Below are 14,206 nucleotides of genomic sequence, written 5' to 3' on the forward strand. Positions count from 1 at the left end.
ATATTTTATAACATTTATATGCATTTGTTAATATCAAATTAACAAATGCACAAAATGTCTTAGCATCAAATTACAAAAAAACGTATTACCGCTTATGCAAGATGTTTCCAATGCAGCATCTATAGGGCTGAGAGTAAATTTGAGGTTATTCTCTCCTCTGGCTGCCGTCATCAGTCTCACATATTTTTTTTTTCTTTTTTTCTGAAAGTCTTGATAACACCATACTGGAGTTTTTTTTAATTATTTCAGCAAATAGGATTTAACTTTTTTTTTTTTTGTTGTACTCTTCCATTCACTGCCCTCTGTTTACCCAACCATCGCCATACGTCATACACCATACGCCTTCCTCTACTGAGAAACCCAGAAATGTGAAAAGGGTCTATTGGGTGCTTATTAGTACTTATAAACTACATTTTCTGTATGATCTTTTTCCACATCCCTAATCCTACTCAATACTTAAAGCAGTGTTTCTCAACCACATTCCTGGAGGACCACCATCTCTGCCCTTTTTCAATGTCTCCTTAATCAAACACACCTGATTCAGATAATCAGCTCATTAGCAGAGACTCAAAGACCGATAATGGGTGTGACAGACAAAGGAGACATCCAAAACATGCAGTGATGGTGGTCCTCCGGGAGCATGGTTGAGAAACACTGACCTAAAGTACCTTAATAACTATTAATAAGGAGCAAATTAAGAGTAAACTGAAGCAAAAGTATAAACGGTTTGCCAAGAGCGTGAATTGAACCTTAAAATAAAGTGTGACCAAAAATGATTTCCAAGTATAAGAAAGGATATCGCAATGTGTCGCAGACAAACAAATATCCTAATGTCAGATTTTTTTTATCTCATGCAGTCCTATAAGACATAGTACTGAATTTTCAAAAAGTATTTAAACATAATGAAAGTTGTACTGCACTTTTGTTTTCGTCTTTGACCCAAATACAACATCAGAATTCACTTCTTTAAATCAATAACATTAATACCAGCTACCTCTGAGCAATTGTATGCTAATCTTTCCAGCCTAAAAATAGTCCTGAGTGCGTGTCTTGTGAATATTTATACCATTGTACTTTTCACCAATGGGCAGAACGCCATAGCGACAACCCGAACCTTAGAAAGGAGCTCCGATTTCTGAACAAACAAACGCAAAACTGCAAAAAAAAAGCATGATTGAATTATTCAGTTTGGCAGAGATTTGGCAGCAGGAGCACACAGCACTGCCTTGAGTGCAAATAACTGAGACCATCTTCCTGTTTCCTACACCGCTGCACAGAAAATGCATAAATAGCACTACATAGAGATAATCAGCAAAGCCTTCGGGACTTGGACACGATATTCTCAGTCTGCAGTAAATTCCCTCGTGTACCTGATCATTTATAACGACTCTCCTGTACCCTCAAATCCCGGCCTCATTCTGCCCCCTCCGCGTGTGATGTAATACTGAGGACACAGGATATGATCGATATGAATTATAAATACGATCTCAAGACATATGTTTTGTTGCACTTTCTCAGCAATCTGATCCTGGTCTGTCCTCCTCAAGATACATTTTGTCATTCTAAAGTCCAGGGGATTTATTAATTCATGAGCTCTCCTATGGTGCAGTAGTCTCATAGTCAGCACCTGCCGTAGAGGTACTTTCATAGGCATTCAGACTAGAGTAATGCAATTCCTCACCGTCTTGGTTTTCATTGTGCATAGTGCAGCTTGTTTAGAATCATCAAGTTTCCTCAAATTAATCAAAATTAAATGCAAGCCTTTTATTTATTTTTGGAAATAATTTATGTATTTATGCATGTGTTCTTTCACAGCAATACACGGGGAAAGTACAAGTGAAGATTAAGCAAAACAGTGCACTTTTGAGCTTCGCAATATTGTGAAATTACAGATGTGGAAGTGCAGGAAGAGGTGACAATAATGGCAGAAAAAAAAAATACTATTATTTACTCCAAAACTGTATGGCTTAATCACTTAATTGTTTTTTTTTTTTTTTTAAATAAGCATGAACAATAGCAAGGGACAAAGCACAAACAACAATACCATAATGCAGTGAGAACAAGGACAAGAACCAACCAACAATGATTATAAAATAAGTAAACAAGACATAGGTATGGCTAATCAGTAACCAAGGCAACTAAGAGGGAGTAATTCAGGTCCAACATGGCATAACAATTTGTTCCTTCTCTAGTAAATCGTGACCATATTTTAACAATTTCACTAAGTGTGATCACTAAATAAAATAGTTTCACTAAATAAAGTGAATAAACTGGTTGAAAGTAAGAACAAATCCTTGACTTGTGGAAATGAATTCTTAATCCTTGATTTTACTAATATGAGTGAATAAATTGCATGATCATGGCTACGATAAAAAAAAAAAAAAACATGTTAATAAATTGTGAAATAATTTTAATTTAGGGTAAGAAATGATTTATTTATTATCACAATTTCACAAAAAAATAACTTATGGTCACAACTAAACTAAAACAAGTAAAAAAATAACTCCAATTTAATTCAATCACAAAGAAATATTTACTGATTGTGTACAAAATCTTGATTTCTTGGAATAAATGCTTAATTCTTAATTTTATTGAATTGAGTGAATAAATTATATGACCATGGCTACTATATATATATATATATATATATATATATATATATATATATATATATATATATATATATATATATATATATATATATGTATATATATATATATATAACAATTTATGATCACGATTTTATTAAAAATAATAATTCATGGCCACAAATAAACTAAATCAAGCAAATAAAATATATCTACAATTTAATACAATGACAAATAATTGTTTACTGCTTGTGTACAAATTCTTGACTTGTGGGAATAAATTCATAAGTCTTAATTTTACTAAAATTAATAAATAAAGTAAAAAAATGTGACAATTTAAATAATTTATGGGACAAAATTCTTAATTCATGATCACAATTTCATAAAAAATGTAATTCTTAAATTCTTAATTCATAGCCACAATAAAACTAAAACAAGCAAATAAATAATTGCTACAATTTAATACAATTTTAACGAATGATTTACTGCTTGTGTATTATTATTATTGACTTTTTTTACACATCACGTGCAGGGCTCTGCTGGAACGAGAACCCAATAACAGAACACAAACCTCACAAGACTTCAAAACTAATTATTTGGTATATAAAATGTTCGGAATAACAGCATGTGTGAAATACAGTTTTGAATACAAATTCATCTTCTAAATAAATCATAGTATTATTTGATCAATTTCAGGTATTCTAGCTTTTTTTATTAAAATGTATCAAATGTCTAATTTTGTGAGTAAAGGATTTCCATACAGTGAATGCACTTGCTAAAGGTTGTTCTAAGTTAATGCGTTGAATCCCTGAGGCATCTCTATTATACGCCTGTAACTTTCAGACTCCTTATTGACAGTTTGTTTTATTAGATTATAAGCAGAAGTACAGGTATGTCAGCTTTGTGCACCACACGGTGCCTCATAATCCATCACATGCAGCAACCATTTCTATGCAATACAATGGGAATTCGCCTTCCTCTAAATGCTGTCAAACAAATAATACATTTAAGCTCAATGCCACAAATCAAGCAGAGCCAACGCAAAAAAAAAACTCTCCTCAGCTGTCACAGTCAGTTTGATGAATAACAATGGCTAAATTACATATCTTTAAGAAACATAATTTGCAAGCAGATGGAGGCCAATCTGTTGGAAGATTTTTGCCCATTCTTTAAATTCAAAGACAGTAAAACTCACTGGGATACTTGACTGTGATTGGTCGATTGCAGCATTTTGCATTTGTATAATGACCACTTAACACTGCAGTGGCACAAAGCAACAGATTTTTCTACATAAATGTGATAGTCTTTTATATCATGCAGTCCTGCAGCCTTTTTCCTCCTTACTCTCAAACAACCGCTAAAGTGATTTTTACAGTTGTGCATTTGCCAACAACTTACATTGCACTCAAGCTTCATATTTAAACAACCCGTTCCTTGGGGAACCCTTGAATTTATATAGTCAGAATATATATAGGATATATATAGACTATATATATATATATATATATATATATATATATATATATATATATATATATATATATATATATATATATATATATATAGTCAGAATTATTAGCCCCTGTTTGATGTTTTTTTTTTTTTTTTTTTTTTTTTGCATTTTTGTCTTATTTGTTTTATTTATTTTATTTTTTTTATGTTTTATTTTTTATTTAATTTTTTAAAAACTATTTTAAGGTCAAAATTATTAGCCCCATAAGCTTTTTTTTTCTCGATAGTCTACAGCAGTGGTTCCCAAAGTGAGATTCACTGGGGGGTCCCGGGACAATGACAGAGGATTGCTTGGTGATTTCCAAAAGTCAAATAAATGTTATTAAACTATTAAAATTTCCATATTTTATCCAAAACCCACAGCAGATAACAATAGTAGTTAACGAATACATAAAAACAACAACATGCAAATGAAAAGCCATCACTCTTTTCAGTTTCAATATCGTCAGCTGCAGCAGATTGATTTTATAGCACCAGGTAAAACTTTCTGGAACCTTTATGGCAATCAAAAACATTACAAACAAATACAGGCCACAACTGAACATTGAGAATGATCTCTGAGTGGTAATCTCCAAAATAAAACCAGGAATAGACTTGTGCTGAAAACATTGTGTCCACCAGTCTCTTTAGGTGAGGTTAATGTTAATATTAAATTAAACAAATTAATAAATGACTATAAAAATCATATGGTTGTTATTAGACAATTTTTGTGTTGTCAATATGCTTGTGCTTACATAGGGGTAGGCGTATTGTTGTGTACGCAATGTTTTATATTTACTGTATAACCACCTTCGAGGAATTTTGGGGTCACAAGTCACTGGCATTGTTATTTTGGGAATCGTGGCAGGAACCCCTGGTATACAGAACAAACCATTGTTATACAATAACTTGCCTAATTACCCTAACCTGCCTAGGGTTACCTAATTAATTTCCCAATTATTTTAAACGTAACTGAGCTGAATACTAGTGTCTTGAAAAAAAGGGAGTCAAATATTATGTACTGTCATCATGGCAAAATAAAAGAAATCAGTTATTAGAAATGAGTTATTAAAACTATTATGTTTAGAAATGTGTTTGACTTTAACTATATAATAAATACTGGTAAACTTATAGTTACATTTAAATAAAGTTGAATTGAGTTAACATTACAAGTCAATGTATACATTACATTAAATCGACTTAAAACTAGATTGCAAGACATCAAGAAAAGTAGAAATTTCAATAAGCTGAACTAATATTTCAACAAAAACACGTTACAATGACATATTGATCACTTGCTTGTGCCAAACATTACTGTTTAGTAAAATCATATTAATTCAATATATATGTTGCACTCTTTACAGTTGTATTGTTTAAAAGAAACAGTACCATGCTGGTTGTACATGATCTCTTTCATTTCATCATCAAATCATGGCTTTATATTTATCTACAACGTTTTATCTAGAAATGAGCAATATCGTTTTTGAAGAAAGAGCAAACGTGTTGTGGTGATATTAAGGAAGTGCGCACGCTAACATGAATGTACACAGAGTTTAGCACATTGAGAATTTGCATTGCGATATTAATAGCAAGTTGACATTTGCACAGTACCTAAGGAAAAAAAAATAGATACAAGCTCATCGTAGTGCATGTGCACCGTTTTCTCTAATCACCAAGGACATATTTCCCTCAAGGGAAATGATTAGCTCTCCAGTCTTGCAATTTAAAGTAACTTTGATAAGCAATTAAATTGTTTTCCATTGCGCCTCTCGTTTCTGCCTTCTTTTATGTGAACTTCTGGAACAGCCGCTTTGAAACCACATACATGGGAACAATGGCTGACTCTTGGGCCTGCTAAAAGAAAAAAAGTGTTGAGGAAATACAGTTGTGTGATCACTGAAGCTTAAAAATTGTAATTGTTCAGTGCTGTAAAAAGCTATATTTCAAAAGATGCATGAATTCCAGTGCACTTGCATAACTGGGGTAAATAAATGTGGTTGCGTAATTTATACACTTATGCACAGACTGTAGAGGATGCTTGGGTTTTTAAGAGCTAATTTGGCTTTAATTAAAGCACAATAGCATTTTAGCTGTATGAAGCACAACAAAAAATACAACAAAAAATATATATATTTTACAAAAGACATTAATGAATAGACAATAAGCAATATTTCGCTGGAAAAATAACAAATATGTGACAGAATCATGGTTGATTTATTACTACTAATACTACTACTACTACTACTACTACTAATAATAATAATCATAATCGGGTCTTGACCCGCCAATCCACCAATGCAGGTAAATTTAACCTGTGGTGGCTCAGACAGGCACCCCCACGAGCCACTTTGGCTGGTTATATGGAAATCATTTTTAAATTGTAGTTTTTTTTAGAAGATAAGTGTTTGACAATTAGTATGGCATGCAAATGTAATCTAAGAATGGAGAAGCAGCACGACTGACAAAAATAACTGTATTCGCGCAAGCAAAAGAAAGCAGGTGAATACTGAAGGAGCAGCGAGCATCTCTTTAACCAATCTTTGAACAGATTATTAATGGACCTAATGTTAAGCGTGTGCGCGTGATCATCCTTTTATTACCACGTTTTTCACCTGCTTTCTTTTGCTTACAGTTATTTTGGTAAATATGGTTTAATTATCATTTTTAACATTAACATAGATACATGACAATAATAAAAATAATAATAATTATTATTATTATTATTTATTTTTTTTTTTTAGGAAAGGTTTTGTTGAATTAAACAGTGACTGTATACACTTTATTTTGCTTGTTTTGACACATTGTTTAAAATTTGTGGCTAAGAAATACTTATTGTTTTATTTATTTTTGGTGTGGTCAGAGATAAATACTTAAATCCTTTTTTTGGAGCCCTGAAACGTCATGTGAAATAATAAATAATTGCAATGCGACACTATGAAACCACAACCCATTTTCTTATGCTCACTGAGCAAGGTCATACACAACATACACACAAAAAAGTTAAGTGAATGAGGAGGCCTGTGGACATAATACAAGATCTAAATCAAGTCATTTTAGCACGTCAAAGGCAAATTTATGAATATAAAATATTTTCCCAACAACAAAATTGTGACTTAATGTCAAGCCCTAATAATAATATACATGTTATGTTATATAATGATAATAATATACATCACCTAGTTAACAGCAAAAAATTAAGCTTTTTTTTTTTTTTTTTGCTCAGTGCACCTTTTGTTTCAAGTAAAATGTTGATGCGTTTAAAAGCAATAATAATATTTGAATATTAAACTATTGATATTAATATTAAATATTACAATCTGGAAATAAAGCATTTAAAGACCTTTTCCATAGATTTTTAGGAACCCCTTGTATATGAAGATGAAATCTTTTGGTTATTAAATGATGCAGAAAACGTACAGTACAAAACAGACAGATTTTTTTGAAGCACACTTTATATGAGAGTGAAATTGTTTGGTTAATAAATGACGCATGGAAATGTCCAGAACAATGCAAAAGACTTTAATAAACTTCCAAAGCTCAAACATACATAAAACAGTTATATACAGTTTACTTCACAGGTTGGCAAATCAAAGTAGAATACAAAGATAATGTAAGGTGCTTCATATAGAATGAAAGTGATGTGACCATCTCCCTTACATTAAAGGTTGTTTTGTGTTTTTTTTTTCTTCTCCCATCTCTTTCTTTGTCTATCGCAAATATCTAGTCATATCTAATAGTTTCTTGCACAGTGCTACAGTTTTATGTGTGAGTCATTCTGTGTTTCCTACTCCAGAGCGTTACACTTGACACCATTAAGACATCTGATACCTCCGCAGGAATAGGAGGTCAAACATTTGGGCCCAAAGACAATTCTACAAATCATCCATTTGCTAAAAAGGAGTAAATTGCGGCTTGAACAAAAGTGCTATCCATCGAAGCAATTTATTAGTGATGTAATAGTCATTCAGGACGAAAATATCCAACTGGTAAGTTTCACAAAAGACTACAGCTTCAGCTGTAGGATGCTCATTATCATGACTTTAAAGTGCTCATGTAGGGTGAGTTCTTGTTTGATTGTAAATTTATTGCTGTTGACACAAAAATCGGAATAGTCGTGCTCAATATTGTATTTTCTACTTAATATATGTATTTTTTTTTCTCATCTTGGCTGTATGAATACATAGCATGTCAGTTTCAGAATATACAAACACCCAGGTGATGTAACTAAAACCTACCATCTCGTTTGACAGATTGCCGGAGGCTTTCTATTCGAAATCATATAAATACATCTCACAGGTTATATTGGCTCTGGTAAAAGCAGACTACAACAGACAACATATAAGGTCAGACCCGGTGTCCCTTTTCTACCACGTACAAGGGGATTCTTTGATTAGGAAGCGGGAACGATGTCCCATATGATTGCAGCTGTGCAAAGCATTAGGGCTCTATTAGAATCGTCAACGTCCCAAATGTGGACGCAATCAAACGGTGTTGGTACCTCCTACGGAGGGCCATGCATTTCAGTGTTAACAAGCGATGAGACAGGAGGACAGCCGTCGCAATCAGTTTGCCGCCGAAAAAACCGGCCCGGAATGAGAAAATGAAACAGTCAGAGCATTTGAGCGAAAGTTTGAACAAGGAAAAGAAAGAAAAGAAAGAACTGAAAGAAAAGAACAGAAACAACCACCAGGCACATCAAAGCTTCGAGGAACTTTGTGTCAATCAGTGAACAAAATCAATAAATAGACACACAGACGACAAGGACTGTGCTGCTGCTATACATAAATACATATCTATATATAAACATCCTATACAGAGGTCTTTGCTGTATTCATGTTCCATTTGGATAAGCATAGTGGAGGTGTCTCTTGTGCCCTATTCGGTGCGACCGGTGAATGAGGACAAAGGGTTCAAAAAGAAAGCATTTCAAACCTCCTACAAGTCACAAGCAGAGTTTTCGGACGGTTAAATTAGTCTAGGACTCATTTGAGGCTGGAGAATCTGTACAGTTCGCGTTTTCACCTCTTCAGTGAGTGCCTTCCTCTCCCTCCCTCCCTCTCTTTAGGAAATGGCAGCTAGAGATTGATTTTTATCCTGTGGGAGCGAGCTGTACCTGTGCCACAGAGTGTGCCATAGAGTGGTGGTTTCAGTGCCGTCTCCTGTAATATAGAGAGACAGACAGATATAGGGAGATTGTAGTTACAAAATCATTTGGCTTGCTAAGCTGCAGTATGCAACTGTGTAAGATGATAATGAAGTCAACTCTCTCTCTGGACATATACATTCACGTGCATACATGGAGAGAGAGAAATAGCATTCTTCAAGGAACAGGTAAAAAGTGTGTCTTCATTTATTTTTTTATCTCAGCAGATTTACCTTGAAGAATGCTGGGTGTGCCATCAATGGGTAAAAAGTGACTAGTCAGTGCATGCAGGTAAACCAAATTCTTTCTGTTTTCTTTTTTTTGTTTGTTTGTTTCACCCACCACACTACAGCAACACTCATTCAGTGATGACAACAGGAGGCTCATGTGACTATAAAACATTCCTTTGTAGAGTTTTACATTTCGAAAAGAACATAAAATAAGATGAAATACATTTGTATGCAGTACTCAGCTAATCACTTCATTGTTATTTCTGTAGGACGAACTCTTAAAATCATAAAAATCTACATCTCGAAGCAAGAGTGAATCTAATGGGTATGTGCAACAGGAAAGTACCATTTCAAAGCTCTTTATAGATTCCCTCTTCAGCAACGCCAAATGAACATTAAGTGACTTAGGAGACTTTTCAAGCTGCCAGAAGTGACATTATAGAGCTACAGCGCAGCTTAACTGGTGAACGAGATGCTAGTGAAGTCAAGGCCATGATTCATTTCCCAGGAAACACATATGCTGATGAAATGTGCAATATATAATGAATTTAGGTTGCTGTGTGAAATAAAAAAAAAAAAAATAATAATTATTTCAGTGTAAATTATTATTAAACTTAAAATCAAAACTACCTCACACTCAATTATGTATTTCCACTTTAGGCCATATAAGCATTTGATTACCACAACTGACAAGCTGGAATTAGACTAAGAAATGTTTTCTTTGCAGTAAAATATTAATTTCATTTAATATCCCAGAATCCTTTAAACTCCTACAACTACTGCTAATAATAATAATAATAATAATAATAATAATAATAATAATAATTATTATTATTATTATTATTATTATTATTATTATTATTATTATTCATGTTTAAAATATATATATATATATATATATATATATATATATATATATATATATATATATATATATATATATATATATATATGCAGAAAATAAACATGCGTTATGGATGTGAGTTCACAGTATACAACATACTTTGTAGAAATTCTGTGAATTAAACTTCACAACCTAAAAGAAACAATGCTAATCAAAACGGTAAGAGTTAGCTGTCTATAGAACAGTTGATTTTATTTCATTTAAAATTTTTGCATTTAGAAGGAAAAAGCTTTGTTATATATTTTTGTCCCTAAAATTTAAAACTGCTTTTATTCTAGCCGAAATAAAACAAATAAGACTTTCTCCACGAGAAAAAATATTATCAAAAAAAAAATGTATATAAAAAAAAAAAATATCAATGTATATTAGGGCTGTCAAAATTAGCGTGTTAACGCATGTGGTCAATTTGAAATATTTAACGCGTTAAAAAATGCACACAATTGACAGAGTAGCAGTTTTTTTTTTTTTTTTCTGTTGTGGCCGACGTGTGTTTAATGTGCAAAGAATTATGGATAAGACCAAGAAAGCACTTTTAGAAGGAAAGTTTTAAAACAATTAATGTTGCATTACCAGGCTATACAGCGTTTCCCCAGAGTTTCATGCAATTTCGGGTGTTTCATTTTTGATCTTTCGACTTTAACTGCAGTTCAGCAGTTCACTCTCATTCAGCAACATATTGTTTCCTGCGAACGGAAAGAAAAACCTCTGGATTTCTGGACTCGGGTGGTCCTTTAAGGTAATCAAAAATAGCTGCTTACATGGTAGACTCTTAATCAGTATTATCTTAATCATAAAAGCGGAGTGTTGGTGTCCATGTAAATGTAATCAGTGAAAGTGCCAGATGATGTTGCTAGCTGACAACCCATTTCTCTTCCTTTAAGTTGATTCCATGCACCCTCAAATGTTTCATTAATTTCGACGTGTTTTCCCCCTACTGGTAACTTTTGAAAAGCGTCTGCTTCACGTTGCTGTGTCAGAATTAAATGTTTAGAGATGGTGTGACCAAAGTCCCTGAAAGAAGTCTATAGTCTTTGGAACCTGCCTTTGATGGACCCCTTGGCCACATTGTCCCCAGATAATGTCAATAGTCTGGACTGTCTTAGCAACTGGCAAAATGTTAAGGAGGACTAAGCAGGACTACAATTGTTTGTATTCAATACTTTATTATTATAATAATTTTCCATTTTCCATATTTGCAATGCCTGTATTTTGGATTTTTTTTTTGTAGTCCACTTAGAATCCAACATGGAAATCATTTTTTTTTATTATTGGCATTGATTGTTTTGAAATTCAAATGGCACTTACATGCCTGTGCTTTTATTTCTGTAATAAATATGGCTTTCCGTAATTAATCATGATTAATTACAAAAAAAGCATGATTAATTAGTACATTTTTTAAATCATTTGACAGCCCTGATATATATATATATATATATATATATATATATATATATATATATATATATATATATATATATATATATATATATATATATATATATATGACTAAAATTTCATTCAGTACAACAAGAAAATCTTGCATTGTTAGTACAAGAACCTTTTTTTGACTTAAACAAAAAAAGATCACAGCGCAGATCACAAAGATTACAGAGCAGACCCAAAATAGTAATTAATTATTAAATGTTGCCATTATCCATCAGAGCACTAGGTTTACCCATTTGTCGGCAATAAAAGAAAAATATTTTATATATTACGGGATCAGAAAAAGTTATTACTTGCATAAATAAATGTAACACACTAAAGGATGATGAAGTATTACTTCACCAATTTGTGGAAATTTTATTTTCACAAGAGGTATACAGTATGAAACATATTAAAGTATACATTTAACTATGAAAAAGGTCAGTTAAAGATCAAATGAGTAATCACATCAGTTGTTCCTTTGGGCAATATTTCGTCAATATTTCTATTATAAAAAAAAAAAAAAACACACTCAAAGCTTGTGAGTTAAATGAACATGCAGAATATATTACTAAAGGCCGACATGCACCAGAATTGCTGATTGGCTAAACGCAGCAGAAATCGCCTGGAGTTTGACACAACTTGAGAGAATCGATAGAGAGGGAGAAAAATTCAAGAGAGATATCAATCACTTCATGTTCAAAAAAATGTGTTCGCTTAGAAATCTAGGCACATCTGCCCTATACCCGGCGAGATTCAAAAATGAAGTAGAATTTGAATTATTGAAATGCGGGTGGGTGAGAGCACAAACTGTGGGCTCAAGGACATCCTCTCCCATATTTCATGATGTTTTTGAAATGCTGAATGTACCATGAAGCCTGATGCAAAGAAAATGTGTTTGACTGCAAGGCCTGCTAGGGCATATTCATACCAATCCAAATGGAGACGGGTTTGCAAGTAACATCAGCTTAGAATGACGAAGCTACTGACCTCAAATATACCCCTGCTTTGAATATAGAGGTCTTATAGTGTTTGATTCGACTAGAGTTTGTGCATATTCATAGCCTTGCCAGGGATCAGTCAAGTACGTCAGAGTTAGCTTGATCTGCCACAACTAAAGTGTGTTTTCAGAGAGGATCCCCACAACCCCACCACCCCCGGAGGGACTGACCTCTAAAATCACAGTCTGAGAAGAGGAAGAGTGAAAGATAAAAGAAAGACAGAGTTGAGTGAAAGGGGTGGGAAAGGGGTTTGGGGTGGTGCACAGAATACAGAATGGACCAATGATGATATTATGAGCCATATGGCCCATAAATATGTTGCATTTTGACAAGCTCCTCTTTGATGCTGACATCATTTCCAGCTTTGCTAAGCATCCCATTGACCTTCATCAGCGAGTGTTTCCTGGGAGAAGCGCATCCTTTAATGGTTCCTCCAAATGTTCTACCTCCTATTCATCATGGCAAATCCAGACATGATGTTCAAGATGCGGTCGCTAATGTTAAGTAATGCTGACATTTGTGTCACTTTTTTATAGCTAACTGGAGACAGAGCTTTGCACCAAATATGGGGCCAGCGGGTATACTGTAGGACTTGATTTGATATTCCAGATTCAGTACTTCAATTTCCGGTATCTGTTTGTTTGAAATGAGCTACTTTCTTAGATGTGGTTCACAATGGCTGAGTAAAAGAAAAACACTGAAGATGTTGGCCAATATATGAAAGCAAAAAATAAATAAATTAATAAATAAAATAAATTAATTAATACATAAATAAATAAATACATAAATATCAAATACACAAATCCTCAAACCATTTGAGGAAACTGATTGCAACAAACCATTTAAGATCAAAAAGTAATCCTAATGAGTACTGTGAAATTAATCCATTTGAGTAAATTAAGCAATTGGAGCACAGTAAAACCCAATAAACGGAGAGAACTCAAATTAACTGAGTACTGTAAAACCCAATAAGTTAAGTCAACTCAAACCATTTGAGGAAACCGACTGCTACAAACCATTTTAAAAAACTAATCTATATGAGTACCGTGAACTTACTCTTCAACACTGAGTTCAAAACTCTTTTCAAATGAGTAGAATTAACTTTTAGTAAATTCTGAGTTAACTACACTAATTTCATTTGATAAAGTTGACTATTGATTTTTTTCTGTATATATATATATATATATATATATATATATATATATATATATATATATATATATATATATATATATATATATATATATATATATATATATATATATATATATATATATATTAATTTGTTTTGTATTAAATGATTGGATGGATAAAGAGCACTTAATTCAAGACCTCCCTAACTTGTTTTCCCTAAAGTTTATTAAATCATTTCTATTGTCTGTATCTACCAAAGGACACAGGATATCCTTAAGATGTACATAAATAAC

At 32.8% G+C, this 14,206-nt stretch overlaps 1 protein-coding gene across 3 annotated transcripts in view; it reads right to left on the minus strand.

Annotated features, from left to right (window-relative positions):
* The window catches only part of pcdh11 (protocadherin 11), a 318,250-nt gene that overhangs the window by 285,108 nt on the left and 18,936 nt on the right, over positions 1-14,206 (minus strand). The window contains exon 4 of one of the 3 annotated variants that reach the window (XM_056472634.1): positions 7,616-9,238. The exons of the other annotated variants lie outside the window; for them this stretch is intronic. Within the exon in view, the coding sequence (XP_056328609.1) occupies positions 9,155-9,238 (84 nt within the window). The 3' untranslated portion in view covers positions 7,616-9,154. Of the gene's footprint in view, positions 1-7,615; positions 9,239-14,206 lie in introns of those variants that run through there. 3 annotated transcript variants of the gene reach the window in all.

Source organism: Danio aesculapii, chromosome 14, assembly GCF_903798145.1.
Source record: "Danio aesculapii chromosome 14, fDanAes4.1, whole genome shotgun sequence".
Classification (NCBI taxonomy): Eukaryota; Metazoa; Chordata; class Actinopteri; order Cypriniformes; family Danionidae; genus Danio; species Danio aesculapii.